At 40.4% G+C, this 26072-nt stretch overlaps 2 protein-coding genes across 6 annotated transcripts; both read right to left on the bottom strand.

Moving 5' to 3' along the window:
• Positions 1 to 728: 728 nt before the first annotated feature.
• Positions 729 to 15490, bottom strand: LOC136444066 (Golgi integral membrane protein 4-like). Of its 5 annotated transcripts, none has more exons than XM_066441533.1 (18): positions 14940 to 15490; positions 12896 to 12970; positions 10418 to 10467; positions 10004 to 10057; positions 9390 to 9540; positions 8693 to 8775; positions 7887 to 8249; positions 7249 to 7344; positions 6415 to 6477; positions 5459 to 5629; positions 5190 to 5271; positions 4771 to 4841; positions 4232 to 4480; positions 3529 to 3699; positions 2949 to 3041; positions 2427 to 2544; positions 2071 to 2145; positions 729 to 1347 (listed from the first exon to the last, which is right to left on the bottom strand). In XM_066441533.1, the coding sequence occupies exons 1-18, from the start codon at positions 15133 to 15135 to the stop codon at positions 1337 to 1339; spliced, it is 2172 nt and encodes a 723-aa protein (XP_066297630.1). In that variant the 5' UTR covers positions 15136 to 15490; the 3' UTR covers positions 729 to 1336. The 5 variants fall into 5 exon arrangements, with proteins under 5 accessions (XP_066297630.1, XP_066297626.1, XP_066297627.1 ...); XM_066441529.1 differs by having other exon boundaries at positions 1952 to 2145; positions 14940 to 15489; XM_066441530.1 differs by having other exon boundaries at positions 1952 to 2145; positions 7258 to 7344; positions 14940 to 15489.
• Positions 15491 to 17833: 2343 nt separating this feature from the next.
• LOC136443913 (fibropellin-1-like) lies at positions 17834 to 25892 on the bottom strand. The gene is made up of 18 exons (XM_066441288.1): positions 25589 to 25892; positions 24787 to 25011; positions 24501 to 24593; positions 24138 to 24226; positions 23652 to 23817; positions 23153 to 23284; positions 22572 to 22727; positions 22118 to 22258; positions 21803 to 21934; positions 21342 to 21455; positions 21043 to 21156; positions 20504 to 20617; positions 20155 to 20265; positions 19761 to 19877; positions 19476 to 19589; positions 18940 to 19050; positions 18483 to 18599; positions 17834 to 18225 (listed from the first exon to the last, which is right to left on the bottom strand). The coding sequence occupies exons 1-18, from the start codon at positions 25635 to 25637 to the stop codon at positions 17834 to 17836; spliced, it is 2487 nt and encodes an 828-aa protein (XP_066297385.1). The 5' UTR covers positions 25638 to 25892.
• Positions 25893 to 26072: the final 180 nt, after the last annotated feature.

Below are 26072 nucleotides of genomic sequence, written 5' to 3'. Positions count from 1 at the left end.
AGGTTCCAACAGACTGCAAGAAATTTTGTTACAACTGCACAATGGTTTGTCCCCATCAAATTATAACATGTTTACCCTATACATGTATATAATAGAAACCTTCCAAACAACCAAGAGTATTCCACATCCTGCACCTGTAAAACAACATGAAGTTCCATAGGAACTATAAAGTGCAAATTCACTTGCCCCGTGTTACATATAATTATTCCATGATCTGTATGATAATGACCATTGTGTAGTTTTGCAGTGCAAAACTACACAATGGTCATTATCATACAGATCATGGAATAATTATATGTAACACGGGGCAAGTGACATTGCCATGACAATACATATGGAGTGATTGTACTTTGTAAGTTCTGGTCCATGTTGTCATGACAATGGCTCATTTGCTCCACGTGTTAACAAGAGTTCCTACATGTACATACCATGCAAACAGATCTGTATTCTGATATATTGACAGGCTGAACAATAGACTGATGCTATAGTCCCATGTACATGCATGTACCTCCACCAAGGCAAAGAAAAACAAAATTGTAGAAAGGAAGAACTTAAGCTGCACCCTGGCCACTCCCCTATTGGTTGAAGAGCTAATAATGATGAACAGCCAAGATTGGTCTCAAGCATCCTTTGAAAGTAAAACAATGAACTAATAATGAGACAAAACAACATATTTCTTAATGAGCACCGTCTATCACCAAGTGGAAACTTCTATTGCATAAGCAGACTTATAAACATGGTTCTAACAAGTACCATTAGTTAGTAGTTCAAGCAAAAATCTACAAACATCAAGTTTGTATCTAAGAGTACCAAAGCCTATAACATATGTACAACATGAATTGTCTTGAACATTTTCCTGATTGTATCAACTATACCTACATGTAATGACAATATAAACTTCATATATACTTTGCAAAGAAATTTTGCAAATGATGATTAGTGCATAGCTTTAGAATTATTTAATGTCTTTTGCTTCTCTCACACATTCTTTTTGGTTGAAAGTTTTCTCATTTTTTAAGAAATAATGAGCATGAAGTGAACTGTCCTATCCCGAATAAAGCTCTCAGTAATTTCAATGCCACCCTTATAATGCTTTATAATTCTATATAACACAACCCCTAGTCAGAGAATGGTTACTAACCAATTATACCAAATATGGATAGATTTGGACTAATAGACATTCAATACAGGTGGGATTGGACAAGAAATCGTTACTGGTGGAATGCTGGACCAATGCCATCATCTAGCAATTCTGTTAAGAGGGTGTGAGAGGGGATGTCTCCTCCCAAAGGCATAATCATTTTGAAACTCATCTTGGTCCTCCCTTTGCCTGATGTCACCGCCAGCCTGAAAAAGAGACATTAAAAAGTCAGTCTAGCTGTTTAAAACCTTTGTTTGTTTGTTCCTTTCACACATATATGTAACTACATGCATATTCGATGGTGGAAATTATCCAAAAAATTTTATTGACAAACCTCATTTTCAGGAAAAGTGCTGTTTAGCAGAAAACAGATTAAGATAAAACTAACATTTTGCCAGGACCTAAACAGACAATCATGAAAGCTAAGTTTTAGATGGCATAAAAGTATTGAATCCTGCCTTTTGACAAACTGTAAGCAATATTGTTATTTTCCCCTCTTAATTCTGAGACATCTTCTGCAGCTACAAAGTGAACACTAAAAAACAACAAATATGCATAAACTATTATAGATAAGTATCTTCACTGTTGCCCCCAGTCAACAACAGTTAGTAACAATAGATAAAGCAAGGAAAAGACATGTACACAACAACCAGGGGACATCAGAGTGCCTACTCTACAAACTCTTCAGTTAAGAAGCACAACAGCAGTGAAAAAAAGCACAACAATACAAAGAGCCACCAAAATTACAGTCAACAAACGTGCATTTCATCTAGCGATTCAAGAGGTTTGCAGTTAAAAGAAGCCATGCACCTTAACCTGGCCTATGCCATCATGAGGCTCTCTATCATCATCATCGTCATCATCATCATCGTCACCATGTCCGTCACCCACACCCCCCTCCACCTGATCGTTAGCCTGGTCCTCGTTACCATCATCAAAGTCCTTGTCCACGTCTTGCATGCCACGGTTGTCGTCATTTACCGGGTCCGCCATATTATCCCCATCTGCCAGTGTGAGTATGACAGTGTTAGCATGCATTGTGAAGCAAATATCTTACATTGTCAATCATTCAAGCAAAACTTGCAAAGTCCGGCTGCTATTTGTGTGCACGCAAGCACACATTTCATTACTTTTTGTGTGTATTCGTTATGAGTTAATTTGTATTTCCAAATGCAATCAACAAATGCAAGAAAAATGCAAAAATCATTGCTGAGAAGTTAATTTAAAAGCAGTAGACAAAAAAAATCAGTGTTTTAGTTTGACTAGTGTTTGATGATTGACTCACCTCTGTTCTGTACTGGCATGAGATTGGGGAGTTGGACCACAGGCTGGATGTTGTTGTCAGCCACCTGGCCGCCACCTGCCAACGGGTGGTCCACCTGCACCTCATGGTCAACAGCCACCTGATGTCAGAACAACATTGTGCTGTTACAGTCCCATCTCGTTAAAGTGACAGTCACAAAAGTTATATGAAAGATTTGCAGCAAAGCTATGATGGCTGAAACAACTTCTGGCAAGTAATTAAACTGTATAAAACAGATGTGAAAGGGGCCTTACTAAGGTCACACAAACATGACTTTGTGGATGACTTGTTCTAAATATAAGACCTTGAAACCATATCATCTACTTTTATTTTACAATATTCTTAAAGTTATTTTTGTATCTTGTACAAATCAAAACAAACCAACGAAGAACATGTCTATAGGATGGATGCCAGTTGTTATCCCCTTCATATCTCTCTTAAAGCACTCTTATTAAAATGTTTCTCTCAGCATTTTAGCACAAACTAAGTTGTGGAAGTTGTGACCTGTGGCAGGTTCTGGTCAGGCCTCTCCACCTGCATCATCTGTTGGTCACTTTCCTGACCACCTGGCACCAGAACTTCCACCTCATGTTTTACCTGCAGTCGAGGGCAACAAACAGACTTCCATAACACAGAAACATGTCAATGTAGAGAGGGACTATGGAAAATTATACTTCCCAAATCTCTCAGTTCATGATAGTTGGTTAGTCCTTCTCGCACCAGATGGTGCATAGGACAGTGCCCATCTGTTTCAGTAGCCCTTGGGTCACACAACTTCGTGCGATCACTACAGCAGGGGGCTAGGCCACTGGTAATGGGGTGCGTTCAACTACCATACTCTTTCCCAAACGCTGAGTGCTAGACAGAGAAAGCAGTATGTACCATTTTTAAAGTCTAAAGACATTTAAAGTCAACAAGGGCATCGAATAGGGCCAAGGTACAAATCTCTCGTGCTTTAAGAAATTCCTGAGAAAAAAGCCACTTCAACAGAACGATCTACACAAGGGCATCTACACAGCTTATTGCTACAAAAATACACTGACCTAAATTTTCCAGTATAAACAAGTTTTTAGCCCCTCCTTACCATTGGCTGGTCCATTCCGAGGGGTGCTGCGCCCTGTTGTTCTGGTTGGTCCTGGTCCATGTCCTGTCCCAGAGCAAACGGCCCCTGGTCTCCAGGCTGGGCATCCTGTCCACCCACGGCCTCCTCCCCAGCCTGACCTAAGGGGTGGAGACCCTTGACCTCAAGGTCATCCTGAGGGGCAGAATTAGGCATGAATTATACAAAGGAGGTTTAAAATCAAAATTAAATTAAATCAAATCAAATTTAAAATTCTATTTTAAGCCTCCTTGATTATACATGATGCCATTTCTTTTGTTACCGGATTGAGGATTCTGATTGGTCACTATCATGGCCTACAAGTAGAAGTTTTTACACCCCTGCTTAAGCTACGCAACACCCATGTGATTCTTGTAGAGTATGAGGGCAATTCAATGGACTGGAGCAACTGAGCGAGAGGATGAGCTTTAGAAAATACATGTATGATGTGAAACAAGTGGTTTCTTAGGCTTCATGAGGGTGAAATTATACCATATTGATCAGACAAGTCACAGATAAAGACATGGTCAGTGGTCAATATGAATTTTCCACTTTTGACAAAATCCGCTCCCAAAGGTAAGAGGGTGCATGCTGAAAGTATTGTAACTTTGGAAGCTACATTACCAAGTCTCTAAGTCATTATAAACTAAACCCTGTGGCAATCAACAGAAGCTATCTGTGTCAGTACCTGATCTAGCACCTGGCCATCCTCATCCTTCTGCTGAGCATCATCTTCATCCCCTGCATCCAGCGGGTGATGCAGGCTGTCATCTGGCTGCACCTGGTTCTCTTCACCCACCTGCTGCAGCTGCAGCTGCTTGTCTGGGTCGTCCCCAAGTGGTTGTAGCCTGTCCCCCCCTGCCAGCAATTGGTCTGATCCATCCTGCAGGTTTCCTGCGAGCTGCTGACCGATGAAGTTTGATCGTCCTCGCATGTTCTGTGATGAACAATATGAAATACATAATCAATTAGTATAAGAATATTCTGATAAAAAGAACATGTACAGACAGGAGATATTGTTGATAACAATCAATATGATATTGTTGAAGACAAGCCTTTTATAGAAAACAGAGCAGCTTTTAATGCATTATAACCATTAGCACATCACATCAACAAAAACGTTTAATATTAACATCATTTTATTCATTTGATAATACACAACATTCGCTTTTTCAGCAACATCCTATCTTTAGCTTGTTAATTCTAAAAGTAAGAGATGTGCCTGACCTGTATGCTGTCCTGGTCATCAAGGTCATCTTTTCCATCCCCATTCCCAACCTTTCCCACTTGCCATCCATCTAGCAAGACAACAGAAGACAAAATACAACGTAAGTATACAACATGTATCTGCTACACACCCGAAGTGCTGCCAAAAAAATAAGAGGAAACAAGTTCCTGTCAGCTCTGTTGTATGCATACATGTATGGTATGGTTAGGTGGGACAGGCCAATCAGTGTAATATAACCAGCTACTGCAGTAATACATGCTTGCAAAGCTGGAATCTTATGTCAAAGGGCAGGTATACCAGCCAAACAGATACAACAGTTTGCAGCTAGATATCAATGTTCATGAAATATCAATATTCAATGACACATAAACAATATAATTTTATAACACAATGGAAGAAATCATGAACAGGGACAAACCTTGGTGTATAATTTGATTGTCATCATTGTCTTTCTTGTCTCCTAGCTTGTCTTTCTGGATGGCATTTTCATCTGGCAATCCCTGGAAAAGAGAGGTGCATATAACTTGTGTTCAGTTCAGTGCAACAATAAATGAGGGGGATCTAAATCCCCACAAATTCAAAATTACCGTAGTTACAACCGTTTATGAAAAAGACACAAATTGTAATCATTACCAAATAAGCTGATTTTAGGGTAAGGGCTACAACAGAGTAAGAAATAGTGCCCACCAAGCCATCCCTGAACTGGTTCTGTAGTTCCTGTCTTCTCTTCTGAGCCTCCAGCAGTTGTTTGTGTGTCTCGTCCAGACCAGGGTGCAGCCCCCCTCCCACATCTAAGTCCTCACCTGCACCTGGCACCTGTACAAACGGCTGCTGTGCACCTGGCTGCTCCACATTCTCCTGGAAGATAACACACAGCTGTTATCATCATTCTTATCAACTTTACAAATGATATGGGGTGTTAGTTAAAGGTTGATATAATTGATATCAATCTTGTTGTATTTAATGCAGTTTTGTGATAAACAGCATATTTTGAAGTTCAAGCTCCAGTTGATTATCAATGCAGCCATTACATCTAATGGGTAGAACTTAAAATATATCAATTAGTATTATCTAACATTTCATTGTAAGTAGAACTAGATTTTGGTATATGTCTCTAGATGATTATAGAAAGACGTCCTATTGTATGGAGTAAAGAATGAATTGTGGTTAGTAAACAATCTAAGTACCGAAACTTCTCATCAAAGAGGAGTCAAAATATTATTGGTTAGTATGAAAACAAAAATGCGGAGTTAGTATGAAAGACAAAAAGCGTTAGAATGTGAGTTGATACAATCTAATAGGTGAAATTTAGTAACTGAGGTGCCATATCTACAACATGTAAACTATGCAATGTCTTTACTGCACTCCACTTTATCAAATTGCTTTATTGTCCTTTCAATTGTTAGTAGTACAGTAACTACATTAAAGAGACACATTTCTTAGAAAGTACACACTTTATCAAGTATCAGTAAGGGTTAGACTATCACCTTTAAATGCATATATTGCCTTTTCTGTTTGGATTAAATATGAGATGAAATGTCCTGTGCACACCTTGATGAATGTAGAGGAAAGTTCTTTAGTTAGTGTGTTATTTCTGTGCAATATTCTGCCATCCACACATGCAGCTCGGTCATCCCACCTACCTTCTGCAGCAGCTGTTGTCTGCGTACAGGGCGCCCTCTGATGTACGGTACAGGTGCATGCTTCTACCAGCGCAATACAAGAATGCCAATCAATGTCAAACAAGCACTGCACAATTAATGAATACGCTAAACACTAATGCCACACTGTCTCATAAAAGCCCTTTTTGCAAGATTGGCACAAATTTGAAAATGTTCTTCCCACATTTTGGAGGCAAATACATTTTATCTTAAAATATATATAGTTTGAAATTGACAAAATGCAATTACATTGTTGTGCTTGACGGTAAATAGAATATTGCAACATTTAGTTTCAAGTGGCATAGAATGACTTAGAAAACAAATGTCCATAGTTTAACTGAGTTATAAATTCCAGAATCTTTGTAAGCAATGGCTGTTAGATTTTCAAGCCCAAAATCTGACAAAGAGAGCTTTTAAATGTTGTACATAATCTGATACTATTTAGCATTGCATTTGAAGATCACTTTCCATGTTGTCTAGCTCTGATGTTCATGCTGTCAGAATACATGCTGTTTAAGTCAGATGAAAGCATGATGGCAATTAGCTTATCACAGCCCTGCAGACACTATCATTGTGTCTAATTCTGATTCACAACATCGATATCAGAACCAATATGATTGCCATGATAATGACATCTTTTTGCCTAGATATCATAACACTGAAATAAGCATAAAGAAATCTGAATTTGAAAAAAAACAAAATTTTTAAGGTAAGAAACAAAACATTCGATAATAATTGTCTGCAAGGCTGCAATAAAGGGAAAGCAGAGGGGCAAAGAAAGAAAAGTGTATCTGTCACAGTCGGCAGCTGCATCACCTGCAGCACCTGTTGCCTTGGCAACGTCTGCACCTGTGGCTGCCACTGCCGCCGCTGCCATGCACCTGGAGCTGCAGCTGCACCTAGCACATACCGCTATCAAGGCAGAGCAGAAATGACGAGAAACCTTAGACTTAGTTCTAATTTCATCTGTAATATTAATCCTCCAAGAGCCATGTGCAAAGAGTCTAATCTAATCAGCTGCAACACCTGGACAGTCAAACTCTATAGCTAAGACTTATAGTTGGATCATGAGGCAAGAAGGACTGAACCACGTAGGACGGAAGACTGCTTAAAAACATAAGTGAGCAAGGAATGATCAAGGAACAAATGTAATGACTTGAATTCCTTATGATACCATATATTCAGATTTGAACAAATCAAGTTGATACATTGCTGTGGACAGTGATGTTCTGAGAAGCAATCTTTTATGAACAGTTTTCAAGGGGGACAAACTGGCAAAAAAGGACATCCCATTCAGTGGATGACCTGCTATCTGCTTGTATTTCTGGATGATACCCTGACTATGAATATGAATCAGATGGCAACTAATCACGCTCACTTTCTGTTACTGACAAACAAAGCAGTTTGATAAAGACAAATTAAAGGTCATGTAGTAAAGAACCAAATATCAATACCTTTGAATTCAAATCAGGTTGTTTCTGTGCCAACTGTGCAACATGTTCCTGCCTATTCACTAGTGGCTTTTGCACAGCCTGGTGCTGTGCTATGGGCTGTTGCTGAAGAGGGTGTTGCTGTCTAATCAACTGTTTCTGCTGTCCTACCCCCGTCAGCTTCTGCTCCAGCTCTGCCTGTGCTGTCCTGTGTTTCTCCTTCATCTGTTTCTGCACAACAGCATGGTTGTCCAGCTCAACTTGCTGCTGTTCCAGCTCAGCCTGTTGCTGTTCTAGCTGGGACTGTGCAGCTGCCACAGCTGTCCGCTGTTCACTGATCAGCTGTAGCAGCTCTTGTTTCTCTGACTCCAAGCGCCTCTGTCCGTCCTGTTTAATACATACATACATGTAACTGTATTATGTACGCTATCATTATGTATCTATCTCCCACTAGAATTGCATAACATAACATTTGATCACACTGTGCTTGCTGTTTGGATCAACTTTTCAACAAAAGTTGATTGGCCCTTTACAAACCATTCATAAATGTTATGGTAATGAGGTGATATATCGTCATGTGATTGGTAGACTACTACTATCCTTAGCCAATAAGAGAACCTAAACCTTTTGAACATAATCATAACTTTCAAACTAGAGAACAGTAGGGAGTGTGTTGAGTTTGAGAGATAATCATTTTTTTTCCTCAAGTCAATGTGAAGGAAATTTTCCTATTGATTTGATTCATGCAAATTTTCTATAATCCTCCTCGCAAAGCTTTGTTATGGATCTTATTTTTCATTTTTCATAGATGTACAGTAGATCACACTGACCTGAGATATTGTAATCTGTTTAACAAGTTCTTCCTGGTCCCTCGTAAGTTGTGCATTTCTGTCCTTCAGGTTCTGAATAACATCTGTGAATGGAAAATAGTTCATTAGTTCTAAGTCTCATTGTACAAATTAGGGATTTAGTTAAAATGGAAAATAGTTAGTGGAAAAGAGAGGGAAATATGATAGATTTGAGCAATAGATGGAGAAAGAATATATGATAAACTGAAACTACATGTTATACTTACTAGGAGGAAAATAATTCTGTCATCATTTTATAATTTCTTTTAATTTCTAACAAACAAAAAACTTTTTAAGGCTGTCGAAGCATATATTTCCTCTACAAAGCCTTCCATTTAAGCCATCCCTGTCAACTTACCATGCCAAATCTTAATTACTTAAGTATTGTTAACCTTGACCTCTGACCTCTCAAACCTCAAAACTCTTTGACATTTTATCATTATTACTTTTATTTTTATTATTATCTTTAATAAATCATTGTGTACGTTAGTGACCTTATTTGTATATATGCGTAGTTTTCAACCTTGTAATTGTATGTGCTGTGTTTGACGCCCAAAATCAGCTACTGCTGCCTGGGTGGTCATGTATTGCCTGTTGCAATTTGAATAAAATAAAAATAAAAAATTAAATTTATTTTATTAAAAGTTGGCCAATATTGTACATGTAGAGGTATCGTCACCTTTGAGTCTTTGAAGATCTGTGTCCTTTTGGTCCTTTAACTTCTGGTAGTTGTCCAGATGTTGGTCCACAATTTTTTTGTGTTCGTCACCAAGGCGGACATGTTGGTCCTGTAGTGAAGCATATTCTCTCTCCAGGTCCTCATGCTGATTCTATGACCATGATTACACAATATTAGGATATAGCACCCAGAAAAGAAAATGTCATGTGTTGAGATCATTTTAAACTAAAGAAGCAGTGAACAGTAACAATTGTGTATATGGCTACTTGTTGCTGGCCACATTAACGCTATGATAGACAAAACATAAAATTCTACTTTGCAATGTATGGTTTGGCAAATCTAAAATAACATACACCTATATGCACACTCATATTTATATTGTAGGATTTTTCTGAAGGCAGCAGCCAAACCTGTTTATAATATCTTAGTACTTACTCCATAGAATCTTGGTTCTTAAATCAGTATCTGATTTCTCTTTATCTTTACATGTTGATTTTGCATAAAATGTACAATGTATTAAGCAACCATGATCAGCAATACCAGTCTCACCAATGACAATTTACACACTACAATGTATGTCTGACTCTAAAATTTTAGTCAACAGGTTTACTTACCCTTAGCATTTTATACTGCTGGTTCAGAGAATCATATCTGTTTTCTGCTTCTTGCTGTAAGAAGACAGTTTTCAAAATTGAATATCAAACCTATTTCAAGAGAATTGAGAAAAAGATAAGAAACAATGAACATTGCATTCAATTTTAATCTACAAATCTGCTCCTTCTCAATTGTTATGAGCATAGCCTGTATTTACACAAGCTCTCAGCCGGAGGTTACTGACCCCCACCCAAGAAAAGGCGGTCACGGAAACCGGCTGGACACTAGGAGCGCGATTTGTCAGGCTATTATGAGCATACCTTAAAAAAGCTACCAGAGTTGACTACAGACATACACATCTGCCCTAATCAGACATATAAAGCCACAAAAAATATCAAACATATGGCAAGTAAAAAACAAGTTCTAAAACAAACCTTTTCTTTGGCTAGAACCTGTTCTGATTCAATCTGCTTCTGTTCGTATTCTGAAAATAAGAGAATCACAATTATCAATTGTAATTTACTAGTTCTGATGACAGATTTGATTATGAAGAGAGAAAACTTTTTTCTTCAGGTCTTGATATATCGGTAAATGATCATATTTGTTCACGCGCTGAAAAAAGAAAGACAGTATACTGCAGATGAACCTCTTTAATACTGCTGCAAATGCTAAGTAAAATGTAAGTAACTGCTAAGATTTCCCAAAAATAAGTTACGTCTACACTGAATATTTTACACTGTGAGTTTATAAGTAGGCGCAACATCCCAGATACACAAATATTATGAGTGGTGATTTCAGTGTACTCAAATCGTTTATTAGTTGCATTAACCATCAGCATAGTGATCTATCTATGCATCATGTCTACAACCAAGTCGGTGTCAACCTTCTGAGGCAGCCATTGGCCTTAAATTTGTATTGAACACAATCGCAAGGTACTCAGCCGAAGGTGGCAGAAAGAAGGTTAAGCGATACGTGTACTAGTACATGTATGCTTTATGCCAGACCAGTGTTCTCGCCAGCCTGAAATTTTTACCCGTCATTTCAATTTTCCTGTCGAGAAGAACATATCTAGCGCCTATCCTAGGGGGGTCCGGGGGTATTCTCCCCCGGAAAATTTTGGAATCTAGACCCTCTGAAACGCTATTTCCTGCATTTTGAGGGGCAAATTTCTTGGTAGAATAAGCTTAGTTTAATGACATCTCTTTCGGTGAAAAATTACACAAGGGTTTCAGGCTTAATTTTGGGGGGAGGCGTGCCGTCGATCATCGCGGTAAGATCGAATGTTCACACACAAGCTACATTTATATGTTGTATACAATCGGCAAAGAAAAGAAAATCAAGCACAACAAAACTTTATTACGTATCTACGTCCTACAAAAAATACACACAGAATAAGTCGGCAAAATTAAAATTTTTCAACACTTGTCCCGTATGCTCCCTGTATTTATTAGAGTAGAGTAGAGTAGAGTAGACTTCGGCCAGGTAGGAATCGGCTGGTTCCATTTTAGGCCGCTCTTCACTTATTGAACATAATGAGAAATTTGACACCCTACTTTGAGAAAGAACGCCATAAAGACGTCCATTTTTTTCTCCCATGTTTTCCACGGTTAATTTCTCCGGTAACTGCACTGAATGTCTTCAAAAGTTGTCGATTCAAGCCTTCAAACAGCCGCTTCGTCGTGCGATCCTTGCGATCCCCGCCATTCCTCTAACATCTCGCAAATTCACGCTTAGCTGAAATCACGCGAGTAGCGAGACTCGCATGTCATTGGTCGGTATTTCTTGACGCGACGGAGACGACGCACTGTGATTGGTGGAATAGAATATCTGACGCCTGTTTACCATTTCTTACGGGAGGAAAGCGCATTCAACTCAGCCGCCGCGGCTTGAAACTTTAATAATGTTTTACAGATTACAGAAAGCCTGATAGCTATAGGAATATTTCTGAATTTTTAGGCTTCTTTGATAACAATAACTGACGGTGAACCGAGAGGGACAAAACAGAAACAAACGTCAGCCCGATGCGACCAGCCAAAACTGTGGGGAGGGCGGCGCATGACGCCGAGTTTTCGGCGGCCACCAAATACTAGTATCCACCACGGCGCTCTTTGTGTGGCTGGGGTTGTCGCCGGCGGGCATTAGAAATGATCTAGATCGCCCTCGTCGCGATTTTCCGGTGATCCTCTGGAGTTTTTGCAAAATTCTAAACTCTGTCTAAATATCTTTACACACCAATTTTTTCCATTAAAAATGACGGGTTGGGCAAATATTTTGTCCGTCATGAGCGACAAAAACCCGTCAAATGACGGGAGGACGGGCGCTGGTGAGAACACTGTGCCAGACACAGCCTTCAAATCCGGGTCATGAATGGTACACAACCAACACTGGTGTTTACTCAATGCCTTTTTCTCCATAGAGACAGACCCACTCACTAAAGGCTCAGGCTTTATTACATATACAAGGGTTTAGGTAATGATAATGTCACTATATTCAAGGTAGACTTAATTTCTAAAGACTACAAGCCAAGTAATATCATATTACAGCCAACATTACAATTTTTTCAACTATGATAATCATCTTTTATTACTTATGAATCTCAAGCATCAAGTGATCAGAGCAATTCAAATGACACTTTCTTGCAGCTTTTAGGAGGTCACGAGGCTGTTGGATGTCTGCTTTCTAGCTATGTGAAAGCAGCAACTTGAATTGTTGCTTCATGCACTGTGATGACTAATTTAATTACAAAACAATCTTCCCTCAATACTTAGAGATACAACGGATAGACATTACATCATTGGACAATAGTCACAATACTAGTATATAAACAGATTCATCCATACCCACAGATACATACAATTAATTAACAACATATGATTTGTCATAACAGCAGTTTTTTTTGTTCAAAATCTGACCTTCTCTAGTTTTCTTGTGCTCATTCCTTTCTTTCTGTAGAGACTTCTCCAGTCTTGACCGATGTTCGTAGACAACTGAAAAGGAATTGGAAAAGGTTGAGTTATTTACAAAATGCAATAGAGAGAAAAACAATATATCAAAATTCTACAATGTAATCGCTGCCCTAAGAATTTACAAATATCAAAAGTTATCTTGAATCTCTCACACAGTTCTACAGTTCAAGTGCTACAAGGCATTTCACCTTGGCAGGAAGGGGGTCGGTGTCTGTTTAGATGCAAATGTCACAAGTTTAACTTACAACAGCTGGACTTCTGGTTCTGTTTAGACCTAGAAGTCAACTGTGCCTCTGTTTATATCTGTATGCTACAGGCTAAATCACTGTTAATCAATGATTTCTTCACTCTGAATAGGTCAGTTGTCACCTTATTTGTGTTGATTATTTCCAGTTAAGGTTGCAATTGTTGGACCATCAAAGGTGAATGAAGCAGATCTACTTGACAAATGATTCTCCCTTTTAGTATTGCACAAAGTCCTACATTGAATTATGAAAGTCAAGGTTTTCTGCAACAATAAATATTATTATGAAATGTCATACACACTCTGTCTACATATTTTTTTCAAATCTCTAATTACTTTGTTCATTGTGCAATAATGCTTTTAAGATCACAATTTCAGTGGTATAATTTCACAGCTTCGTAATATGGCAACTGAAATAAGAACACACCGAAAAAGTGATTATTTGCTTCAAAGGTCTTTTTCATAGAATTAACACCACCTATAATTCATGGACTTTTACTTGTCCAACCACTGACAGATCAATGTACTAGTAAGTAGTTACTAGTAAGTAGAACATACCCATGCAAACATAGATCTCTAGTAATTGACAGACAATAAAATTTGCATTGTAATCAGGATTTAAACTAAAGCATTCAATTCTTGAACCCTTCTGAAAATAAGGTAAGTTGATATATAATGGCCCAAAAGTTCAGTACAAAACAAGGAGAGTGTTTCTCAGCACAAAAGAAATACATGTATGTACTAATACTAGTACTAGTAGTAGTATGTTAAGTCTGAATACAAGAAACGATATCTGTGATATCTTGATCACTATCAGTATTTGCATTCAGAGTCAGACTTTGTTTAATGATACTCATTGATAAAATATAAACAATGCAATCATGTTCATAACCAGAAGTTGAAAGAAATAAGTTGCATGGTGTTAACAAGTTGAATTGACAGGGCTTTTACTTTTAGACATTGAATCTTTCTTGTGACAATGTGAGCCCTCAGCAGGACAAAGATTAAAAATCAATTGTTTTAAGTCTCACCTGTACCCTAAAAGATATACTCTTTGATATATTTCATTGTACTCGCAAATACCACACAAATCAATTACGGTTATCCTCAACCTAGTCCAAGTTGAGTGTTTGCCTGACATCTCTTCCCAAAGAGGACAATGCTTCTTGTTGTTTCAAGTATGTTTGACTACAATGGGTACTGAAGTGAAGAGCTATTTAACTATACAAACAATATTGATTATGTGGTTAAGCCGAGGAGGCTTAGTGGCCTTAAAGTACTATTGCTAAAAGAACGTGATTAGTTAGCATCATTAATTACTGTAGATGACAACGACCGTTTCTGCTTTGGATATTGGCTGGTGCTTGTATAGCATACGACTGATTTACAATTTGAATAATCCAAACCTGAACAAAATTCATATCAAAACGTTGCATTGACATGTAGTGATAATGGTATTGTTGTTGTCGTCGTTGTTTAACGTCTATTGTTTTGCTAGACGTGATCTCTTGGTGCTGGGTTTCACTTCAGTTCAGGGTCAATAATCTATGTAGGTTTTTATTTCTTGGTGACTTAATGTTTCGACAAATGAAGTAACTATTAAACATATCAAAATGTTGCAGACCAGTGTGGTTTAATGACCGCATGCCTGTACACTGAAACATTCTGCCAGTGCCAGCTGTGCAAATAAGAGTAACAGTACATCTTTAAAAATAGTAACATAGAAGTAGAACAGGAATAGCCCACCTTGTAGCTGCGCGGAGAGTGACTCCTGTTGTGACTGGTATTTCTGTGACCTATGTTCTGCGTGTTGATGTCTGATCTGTAGCTGGTTATACTCGTAAACACCGTACCCAAACCCCACCAGCACCAACACGAAAATTAGAGTCTGCCATTTCCCCTGGCCACGCCGGGCACAAATCATGCTGACGTCCTCTCTCATCCAACCGTCTCTGTGGTCAGGCAAACGCGGACTAACTACCAGGTACTGTACAGGTAGCTGTCAGCTGATGTAGGGGGGAGGGGGGCGTTTTACAGGTGCAGCACTGATCTTCCTTCCTTCCGTCAAAACTCAGCCTGTGTTTACATGCCAAAATAAATATATCCACAGCTGAAACCGGGCGGGACGCTTCCAAAAACGCTTACAGAGACGTATCAGGGATTGTAGAAACGGCAGAGAAGTGGCCGAGTCCTTCTCTAGCTCGAGTTGATAGAATTAAAGGGAAGTAAAAAGTTATTTCCACAAGTCTCGGTCTACCTGCATGTCAACATGGCGACGTGTCAGCGCGCTGCATGCCGGGACGTGGGGAAGTGGGCGGGGCATTTAGAGAACTTTCACTTGTGACCCTGGGACAAGAGAAAGTTCTCCGCCGGGGCAGTTGAAAATGACATCGTATGAGGTTCAATAGATGTCTTGGGAAATACACTGCAGCAATCTGCTAGTAGCTTTCATCCACAACTCAGTCTTATAATTGAAAAGTCATCAAAGGTGACTCAGAGAATGTGATTTAGATATCAGTTTTTTTCTTTATCATGAGAGTCAAATTTCAATAGTTCATTATCAGAGAAAGAGATAGAAACAATGGTATGTGTCCAAGACTAGATACAGATAAGTAGTTCCTTTATTTTGTAAACACACGGCCTTCATAAAACACTACAGATACCGCAATTAACAGCTGGCTGATCATGACTTTGTATAATTGCAAATCATTGATGTTCCTCAATATGATATCTGTCTAGAATTAACCAAACCTGTGGTAAAGAGTTATCAACAGAATACAAGCAAAGGTCTCAGTATGTACGCACGATAAATGTATATTAAGGAAATGTATTTCTGCCGGCTCGTAACCCAATACAGTTAAATAGCAGCAGAGCAAACTTCGTACGTGTTGAAAGTTTAAAACGTTGCTGTGAATGTTGACTACGTGACTTTCATTGAAAAGTGGCTTTAACCGTTAGTAAAGAGTTAGTAACATATCATAAAGTCATGCATGATCACCCTTTCTACATCTCCATTTGACATTTCATGGACTGTTTGTTAAAATCCTCCCACACCATTATTGATGTATAGGGCGGTGCCCATCTCCGTTTCATAGCCCTGGGCCACACTGTGGTGCAATCAATGTAGCAGGGGGCTAGTCCACTGGCAGTGAGGTGTGTTTAACTTCCATACTGTTTCAGAAGTATGTACCATTCTTATAAAGTCTTTGGTATGACTCAATGCGCCTCTTGTCCAGAGGTGTCCTACCTGGGGCTTGAACCCCAGTCCTTCTGGTCCACGTAATTTGAACCAGATGTGGTGAGAGACAGAAGCGCAGACCACTACACCACAGGGACACCCCCCAACATGGACTGTACGGTGGAATATTTACCGGGCCGCACTAACTGAGCCCGATTCAAGGCACACCCAGGTGCACGGCTATTGTGTGGTCGGCGGTGCTCAGGTGGTGATTAAAAATGAAAGAAGTTATGAAAAAAGATAAAACAAAAATATTTGCTATGGAACATATAAAGGCCGTACAACTTGAGCCTGACTCAATGGCCAGGCTTGTCCCAACCCCAACTTGGCGCTTCGATGATTATAACAATACATACGTCTTAGCGACTGTATTGTTTGCAACCTTTAAAAGTGAATTTCACGATTTTCTCTTCTTGTGATATTAAGCTCTCTCCCTTCATCACGAGTGTTGCCACCAGGTCATGGCTACAAAGTTGACCAGGACGGCCAGACTGACCACCAGGGCAAACACCTGCAGGGGGAGGGTGGACGTGGACTCGTCCGGAGGGGCGTCTTCCAAACCTGCAGAAAATATGGGAACCAGATAAGTCAGTTTAGGAATCTGAGACTTAGTGAGAAATTCATTGCTACCGTAGCCTGGAATCCAAACCTATTATAGCTACCGAGTCTCTCTTCGCGGAGACTCGGGAGCTATAATAGATTTGGATTCCAGGTTATTGCTACCGTTCAGGGAGACAGCAGGCTCATATGCCACTCCTAGAGTCACATTGACACACTTAAAGACATCGCTAGCGCCAAGCATCGTATTGAAGTTATCCTCGTCTTAAACGGATAAGCGTGTCTGGAACATCCACGTTTATATACCTCAACTATCTGTAATTCATAACATCTCCACATCTGTAACTTACAAATCAGCGAACTGTTGGGTCCTGCCTCTAACTTGAGGATGGTTCCGTTACATCCCGTCTGAAGGAGCATCTCCCAGTCCTGGAGATAGCTGTCGTTCCAAGAGTGAAGGTTGCCGCTAATGTGCTCATATGGGTAGGTAGGATTGTCCGCAGGACTGGGGACATGTTGTTCTAAAAATGAAATGAAAAATACATGTGTAGTATTGTGTACCCAGTTAGACGTATGTATGCATATAAGATCGTTTGTTCTTCGTCTACATATGCATATGCATATGCATATGTATAAAGAATGGGCTTTAAACGGTCTGATAAAACCGTGGCATATGCTATTGATAGTATGATACTTTTTGATATACAATTATGATACAACGCAATACCAAATAAAAATCACGATATCTTTAACTTGAAAATTCTTGTGTAACAAAGATTTTTTGGTTTATCGATATCATACTGCTATCACGCTGCTATGGTAAAGTTACATATCATTAATCTAATCAGTTCCTACCTGTTAGCTCTGCACTTTCAAGAGTTGCGTTGACGTTAGAGTCGGTACCGTTGAACATGGCGGAATCATCACCACCACTGTTTGAGGGGGCGGTATTGTTCAAGGTGGCGTTCTTGTCAACAACATTTTTATCAGCACCAAGGACTGTAGCCGCGAGAAATGTTTTAATCTCACTTCTGCTTTCAGGTTCCTTCGCTGATGTAAGAATCGGCACGTTATCCTCAAGGTTGATGCTTGGAACGTCAAGGTCAGTAATGTTGGGTTCAATGACCTGGCAGAGGTCACCGCTGAATCCTTGAGGGCAGGAGCAGGTGAAAGTTGCCACGGCGTCGCGACAGGTCCCGCCGTTATGGCATGGGAGGGACAGGCATTCATCTGTCTCTGGAAAATAAAGATTATTGTCATTAACTCGAATAAATTACATGCAAACTGTACGCCTTTATGATCTCACCGCTGATGTTAGGAATGAAAATCTTAACATTTCCTTGCTACCTAGCTAGTTTTCCTGATGAAAAATAGCAAAAATGGTTGCGTGCACATGTCAGAATTCAGATCGTTCCTAAGATTTTACCACATCCCACGACGCAAGAATACTGAAAGCAAGTGACTCATAATGACATTAAGTTGCATTAAAGTACCTTCCTCACATCTCCCTCCTTCATACCCGTCTATACAGTCACAGAAGTACTCGTTAACTCCGTCTATACACGTCCCATTGTTTAGACATGGGGAAGATTCACACTCGTTGATGTTTTCTGTGAGTCGAAAAGTGACAAAGCTAGTATGATTAGTTGACTATATAATTCGAGCTCCAAGCGGCCAGCCAGACTGACCGTCCGCCAAGCCTATTCAGACCCTGGTACTGTGGTAGCGAGAGATGGGTTACACAGGCCGGTAGAATTCTTAGTACCAGGAATATTACCAAAGCAAAGATATTCCACTTCACTTGGACTCATGACGTCGTACACGGAACGTTGAAAAATGGGGAGGACAAAGCAGACAATAACATAGGGCTACAGGAAGAATTATAGTAACTACGATGTACTTGTGTGTTATAATTGATATTCTAAACAAATAAACAACCAAACAATGTACCGAGACATGTCGCCCCAGTGAAACCCGGGGAACAGACACAGGTGAAATCGTCGATGCCATCCTCACAGGTACCCCCGTTTGCGCATGCGTCCGGGTGGCATTCATTCATGTCTGGAACCAAAAAAAAGCATTTCCTGGCAATTTTCAGAAGAAGCAGTCCTATATGTTAAAAGCTTACACCATCGATTGAACAATATCGATTGTTCATGTTTAAGAACTTCAGAACAATCTCATCTTATGTGCTTCACAAGGATTAAAAACGATACAATCGACTGCGTGGTATATTTGACTCACCGGTATAAAAGTTTAGCTTATAGTGTTAAACATGTTGACAATACGTTAGAACTAGCTTCCACAAATAGTTGTGAAGTTGCTTTCTTAATTTTGTACAACACAAAGAATGACAATGGACAACGAGTTTCACTTGTCCTGTACGTTCTTTGTACAAATGCATGTCCATCCCCATCGCTCAGCTGCTAGTAATCTGCTGTATTGTTGGCTAAGCAGTAATGAAAATAAAGATGACTTTATCTTACTTATCTCACAGTCCGTCCCGTTGAACCCCGGCAGACATACACAGCTATAGGAGGCCACGCCGTCAGTACAGTTGCCGCCATTCAGGCACGGGTCCGATGCACACTCGTCTATTTCTGAAGTTTGCAATAGATTGGTTTTCAGACTAATTCGTTCCATAGGGGGTCGTACTATTTGCTTAATCAGAGAAAGCACAAAAATCAAAGTCAACAATGCTCCTACTGTCGAAAACGATGAAAAAAATTGTTTAACACATAAAAAGAGTGACACGGCCGGGCGAAGTATACCTTCCTCACACCTCTCTCCCCCATACCCGTCTGTACAGTTACAGAAGTACATGTGAACTCCGTCTATACACGTGCCGTTGTTCAGACAGGGAGAAGACGCGCAGTCATCCGGGTTTTCTGTTAACGGTAATCAGAACCATACAGTAGGTACACTTGTACAACACATGAAAAACTATCGACACAACCAGTACTTTTCATTTCTGCGTTGTCCGTTTCAATATTTCAGACATATAACAGCCACATCAAAGTTAAGTTATCGGCTGAGAAACCATGCAGAGACGCTATACACTACACAAAGCTACCCTGTCTTATTCTCTAATTGTGCTTATTTTATTTATCTCTTTACCGATTATTCTGTGTGAGCCCCTAGGTAAAATTGTAAACAGATTATCACCTGTACATGTTGGCCCTGTAAATCCTGGGAAACAGAAGCAGGTAAAACCGTTGATTCCGTCTTCACAGATCCCTCCGTTTGCGCATGCGTCACGGTGGCATTCGTCTATGTCTGGAATCACAGTATAAGCAACAGCCACTTGTTATTGATAACTGAACTGAATAGCACTAAGAATTCGTGCACACTACAAACTTGGTTTTTGCAAAGGATAATAACGACATAAACAGTAGGATAGAAAGTCAGAGCGACGGTCTGGGAAGAAATTGAATCATAGTGGTTTGCTTTGTGAACTTGTCAGAAAAAAAAGGCCTAAAGAGCGGATGGCGTCGTTGATGGATGAAACACTTACTTATCTCACAGTCCGTCCCGTTGAATCCCGACAGACACGCGCAGCTGTAGGAGGCCACGCCGTCAGTACAGTTGCCACCATTCAGACACGGGTCCGAGGCACACTCGTCTACTTCTGAAGTTACAACAAGTGATATCAAGTTCATGTATCGTTCACGGTCCTGCAGCGACATCTAGCGTTCACTGAATAAATAGCAGTTATTTCGGTTTGTTGGGCAAGTAACATTGATGTTGATTGGCTAACATATAGGTTATTGCTAACATGATTGGTCAAAATTTCTGCACTTTAGCCAATGGCAGGCAGACAAACTTTGATAGACAGGTAAAAAAATCTACGGTCGGTGTGTATTTGCTACGCTTTCATTGGTGTATCTAGGTGGCATTCAACCAATAGCCTGCGGCAAATGATTATTAGAATTATTGATTGGCCAATCACAATAATTACATAGCCCGCCAGAAGGCGCTTTAATACCGTAAGCATATCTAGGCTACAATCTATCCGATGATGAATACTTGAACATGATAATTATGATAGCTTACCTATAGAACAGGTAATACCCATGTATCCCTCCGGACAGAGGCACATGAACGACTGAGGAGCGGTAACACAAGTGCCGCCATTCCTGCAAGGATCGGACTCACAAAAGTCCCGGTCTGGAAAAGGGGAAAACAAATGTTTCTGAAGGCAAAACATTTGAGATGCTCGGTTACGTTTTTAACAAGTTCGAATTATATATTTCCATGACATGCTTCTTAATGAAAGGCCTTTAAACATTTGCGAAGAGTAGCCCATGCGTGCATATGGTAAAGTTCCCAAAAAATTGTTGCCGAAGGCGTACCTTCCTCGCAGTTGACTCCAGTGTACTCCTCCGGACACACGCACACATAGGACCCCACCTCGTCATAGCACACCCCGCCGTTTTGACATGGAGTCGACTCACATTCGTCAAGTTCTGAAAACACAGTGAACAGAGGTACCTGTATCGTTTTTCCTGCGAAACTCCAAGAAAATGACAGTGAAATAGATCTAGAATTCATCAAATTAGTTCGTGCGATATGACCTTGAACGGGTACGAGAATTGGAGAACTTACTTGATGTGTACATGTCTACGGAGACTTGCAACGTTAGCTCCACCTTTCCCCTGGCTTTGCAACGTCTTGAAATGTAACGTTATATTGCTTAATTTTTCGTGGCGAACCAAATATGAAGGTTGACAAATCTTTATTTAACCAGCAATGAAAAGATCTGATAGAAGTTGAGTAAGAAACTTAGCTATAGAGTATAAGGGAGTGTTGATACCTTCTTCACACTGTTGTCCTGTATAGCCGCGCTCACAGGAGCAGGAGAAGCCGCTGGTTGCCAGCTCCGGGGAACATGTACCTCCATTCCGACACGGATTCGGGATGCAAACTTCACGGAACGATGTCGCTTCTAGTGCAGAAATGAATAGTTGTCACTAACGTTAGTACTGCACGCTAATATCAGATAACAAGAAACACTCAAAGCAACGATTGGCTGCAAAGCAGGGCCTCCGCCTGGTCTTTCTGGTGTGGCGTTTATGCCTGTGGTTCGAAAATTACCCATACTGTATACGTGTATGTTAATAAGCCGCACCTTCCTGACAGTTGGGGCCGGTCCAGCCAGCAGCACACCCGTCCCGACATGCCCCGGTGTAACGGTCACACGCGTCTGGACCAATACTGGAGCAGTGACAGGTGGACTGGCATCCCGCGCCAAATGTGCCAGGACTGCACTCTACAGTATCAACAGAGTTGTACAATGCGTTATCTTTAAGTTATTCGAATGCTTCTTCATTTTCTTTATCAAAATTTTCTTTCAACACATCAATATTTTGTACCTTTATTCTTATTTCTCTGTTTTCTCTCCTGATTCAGGAGCGCGCCAAATAGTTACATAATATCATGTATTTAGTTCCAAAGAATTCCAATATCACATGCAGCTATGCCGGGTTGGTCTTTCTGGAATGTTACTCGCACGCGTAGTAGAAACTAGTAAGTAGAAATCAGTCAGAGATTCCATGTCTCATAACCATTTTCTGGTTTGTTACCTCTCTGACAGAGAAGCCCGGTGAAGCCCGGGCCGCAGGAACATCCGTACGGGTCGGGCAGACAGAACAGGTGTCCCGAGCAGCCTGCTGGGTCGTCTCGGTCGGACTCGTCACAACGGAAGCTGCAGTCCCTTCCGAACCTGTTGCCTCCACAAGCTGTTTGTGACACATTTGCAAACATGTATCAAAAGAACATGAAATGAATACGAAAGGTGGCGTCTATAAAGTAAGCTAAAGAGCATAAACAAAGGTGATGGGGTGGGGATACTTTTGTTCAAGCTCATCATTGGGGGTGTCCGAGTCAGATTAAGCATCTTGCCTACAAGAATCAAAAGACAGACCCAGCCAATTAAGATACAAATGAAAGATACCAAGTGACAATTGGATGAAACTAGAAAAGAAATAGGATAAAGCAAAAAGATTATAACATTACTCTATTCTACATGATACATCTATGTGTAATTCCAACGCGAAAGAACACTATTGGCATACTTTTATCAATGATAAACGTAAAACTCTAATGAATACCGAAATAATATGCTTTATAGATGACACAATGGAACAGGCATAGTTCTACATACGTGTCCGACAGGTGGGTCCCATGAAGCCAGGGGCGCACACACACTCCCCGGTCTCCACCTGACACTGCCCGCCGTTCAGACAGACTGGACACGGCAGGTCACACTCCCCTCCCCACTGCCCCTCAGGACAGGCTAGACAGCAACAACATCCAGACATCGGTCAGTCACGAGGACTCCAAGCAGATGTTAAAATGCCGAATAGCAACGTTTTCAAGCTCTCAAATTTTCTGATGGTTTTCAAACTACATTACATGCACAAAATCTTTAGCCTCTACCAGTCTCCACAGGTCGCTGGAAAAATCGTAGAAATTGGCCAAACAGACGGATACCATGCCAGAGAAGTTAGTCCGCTATAAAAGTTACAGTTTGCGGCCTCTGGCATATTGGACGCTCTCTCCGTAGCCGACTCCCTTAGATACTATTCACTCTAACCAATTTCTTCTATTTTTTAGCCATCCATTGGTTCTGGTAGAGGCTACAAAATCTTTGTCATTCTGACCTCTGACGATAAGCAAAGAAATGGCGTGGCGTTTCTGGCTGTAGTCGCTAAGGTAGTAGCACTCGTACACCCCGGGCTGGAAGCGTGGGTCCAGGGACGTCAGCTCCAGGGTGAACTGGGTCGGGCCGAACAACGGGAAACCGTTTCTCCGCCACCGGACATCAGTCTAACGGAGAAGACACACAAAGCAGCTTTATACATGTAGATATGACATCCTGAGTACTGATCTTGAGAAAAAGGCAGATGATATTTTTATTGGAACAACTAAGTATCAAGGGGATTAGGATAATGAATACTTAGTATGTGATCGTATTATTGTCTTAACAGCAGATATGTGCATATGGGCAAACCGAACGCCAGTATACGTGTTTCAGTAGATGTACATATCACTGGGGTACGTAAAACCACTCTATATGCAGAGAACACGTACATTGTCAGAGTCGTGGGAAAATGCCAACAATAGAGAAGACAAAGAACAGTCCTAACCTGTTGTGTTTGCTCCACCGCTTGTGTGTACAGTGTGACGGAATCTCCCTTGTTCGCTGTTACAGTGAAGTACTTCGGGTAGATGTTGGCTATATTCGAAAAAAGCGATAACATCAAAATCACTTTCTCTGATTACAAGCAGGGCCATTTAAAAATATAACCATCCATACCAAGACCACGAAGCAATCCTAAATTAAAAGCACTGATAATGACAAACAGTAGGTTTGAATTTCTAATAGAGTCGTCAAATATAAGTTTGTGCACAAACAAGCACAGAATATTACAAACTGCTTACACCTTTATCGCTTTATCGATCAAGTGTGCGACCTCTAAAATCAGATTTCCGCTAAAGAGACAACTCACCGTCAGCTGAGATTCCAACGGTTGTGACTTTGACCTTCTGGTCATCTGGGAAGGTCACTGTACTTGAGAAGACTCCTACCCTGTCCAGGCCACCTAAAAGTTTAGCATAAATACATAAAAGTTATCATAAAGAACAATAAGGACCAATAAGCCCGTGGAAAAAAAACATAGTACTGTTCCTACATTGTTCATCCATAGCATATTTGACTAACATTATCTGTAAACGTTATTGTCTATAGCTATTAAGAGAACACCAGAGGCATGATAAGAGTGACACAGGCAATACCTTCCGGAAAGAACGTCACCATGCGCCCTGGCCATGACTCGTCATCGATGGCTGCTACACTGCTACGAGCCGCTGGGAGGCGCCGGTTCCGCTCGGCACTGAACTCCACCCCACTGAAGTCTCCTCCGACCACACATTTTAGAGATGTGTTTTGACCGGTAGATGCGGACGGCACAAACTGGTACTCAGTGACCAACGTAACATCCGGAACAGCTTCTATAGTTTCTGAACGAAATAAAAGGAAAGATATCTTGACCCGGCTTGTCTTTCACTATTTGGGGATTGTAGAAAGATGACAATCATTGACTGAAAGAATTACAGAAAGTATTACGTACAAAGAAAGGATCGTATTTGTAAATTAGCAGATCACAAAAAGACGCACACAGTTCTTGTAACTTTTTTGTCGTATCTCTTAGAAAAATCCTCTCCGTTTAGATGTATCGTTGATGTATATGTGTCTGTCTGTCAAAATGGGCCGTTGAGCCCGAAATAAACAATAAGAAAAATAAAAAAGTACCTGATATACAACAAGAAATATAAGAGCCTGCCTGCCTTACTCTTTGTGACTAGTACATGTTACTTACTCGGCAATTATTTTTGTATACCTCAAAGGCATTTGTAAAGTAAGACATTTTCTTCTTCATTGTTAGAATTCAAGGAAGGAGAACAATGGCGATCAAGAAATAGATGTGAGGGGACATTATCATTGCCAAACAAAAACGTTAAACATCTAGACGAAAATAAAATTCATCAAAAAATCCAGGATGGTTGAACATTTGCAAACGATGCTTATCAGACTTACCTATTCTGAAGAGCCAAAATAAAGATATCCACAGAAGAACCTGCACCATCGTTCATTTTGTTAGTTGCGTCCATCCGGCGTCTATTGGAGTTGAACTTTCACGGATACAGTGTTGTAACTACGTGTGGTAAGAGAGCTAGAGAGGCACTCTACATCTCATGCTCTACGTCCTTCAGACAAAAACAGTGCGTATTCTATTCATCAAAAGTCCCACTTATTGCTGTGTAGAGGACCGATTTGGGTCAGTAAATTGTGACTGTATAAGAGCGTCATCTAGCGATTGAAGTAAAAACGTGACGTTACCTATGATTTCTTTTCCCCCACGCGGTATTGCAATCATATTGAAACAGTGTAGCATTTTCAAGAACATCTCTTTACACAAACACTATCTATGGCCCTTAAAATCAAAAGAGAAAACGGTGCTCATAGTACCAGCCAATCGGTAGCGAGTTGTCAGTGACGAGCGATCTGCAGTCAACAGGTC

Source organism: Branchiostoma lanceolatum, chromosome 10, assembly GCF_035083965.1.
Source record: "Branchiostoma lanceolatum isolate klBraLanc5 chromosome 10, klBraLanc5.hap2, whole genome shotgun sequence".
NCBI classification, from domain to species: Eukaryota; Metazoa; Chordata; class Leptocardii; order Amphioxiformes; family Branchiostomatidae; genus Branchiostoma; species Branchiostoma lanceolatum.
Note: the sequence above shows the minus strand (reverse complement) of the source record. Positions and strands in the feature narration are given on the sequence as shown.

Excerpts from the sequence above, each read along its gene's own strand:
- LOC136443913 (XM_066441288.1), bottom strand. The coding sequence starts at position 25,637 with ATGGTGCAGGTTCTTCTGTGGATATCTTTATTTTGGCTCTTCAGAATA. Across the intron at positions 24,227-24,500 it reads CGTTGGAATCTCAGCTGACG|CCAACATCTACCCGAAGTAC; the intron begins GTGAGTTGTCTC and ends TTTCGAATATAG. Across the intron at positions 19,878-20,154 it reads TACAGGGCCAACATGTACAG|AAAACCCGGATGACTGCGCG; the intron begins GTGATAATCTGT and ends TACCGTTAACAG.
- LOC136444066 (XM_066441529.1), bottom strand. The coding sequence starts at position 15,135 with ATGAGAGAGGACGTCAGCATGATTTGTGCCCGGCGTGGCCAGGGGAAA. Across the intron at positions 7,345-7,886 it reads AACCTGATTTGAATTCAAAG|CGGTATGTGCTAGGTGCAGC; the intron begins GTATTGATATTT and ends CTGCCTTGATAG. Across the intron at positions 5,630-6,414 it reads GACAACAGCTGCTGCAGAAG|GAGAATGTGGAGCAGCCAGG; the intron begins GTAGGTGGGATG and ends GTTATCTTCCAG.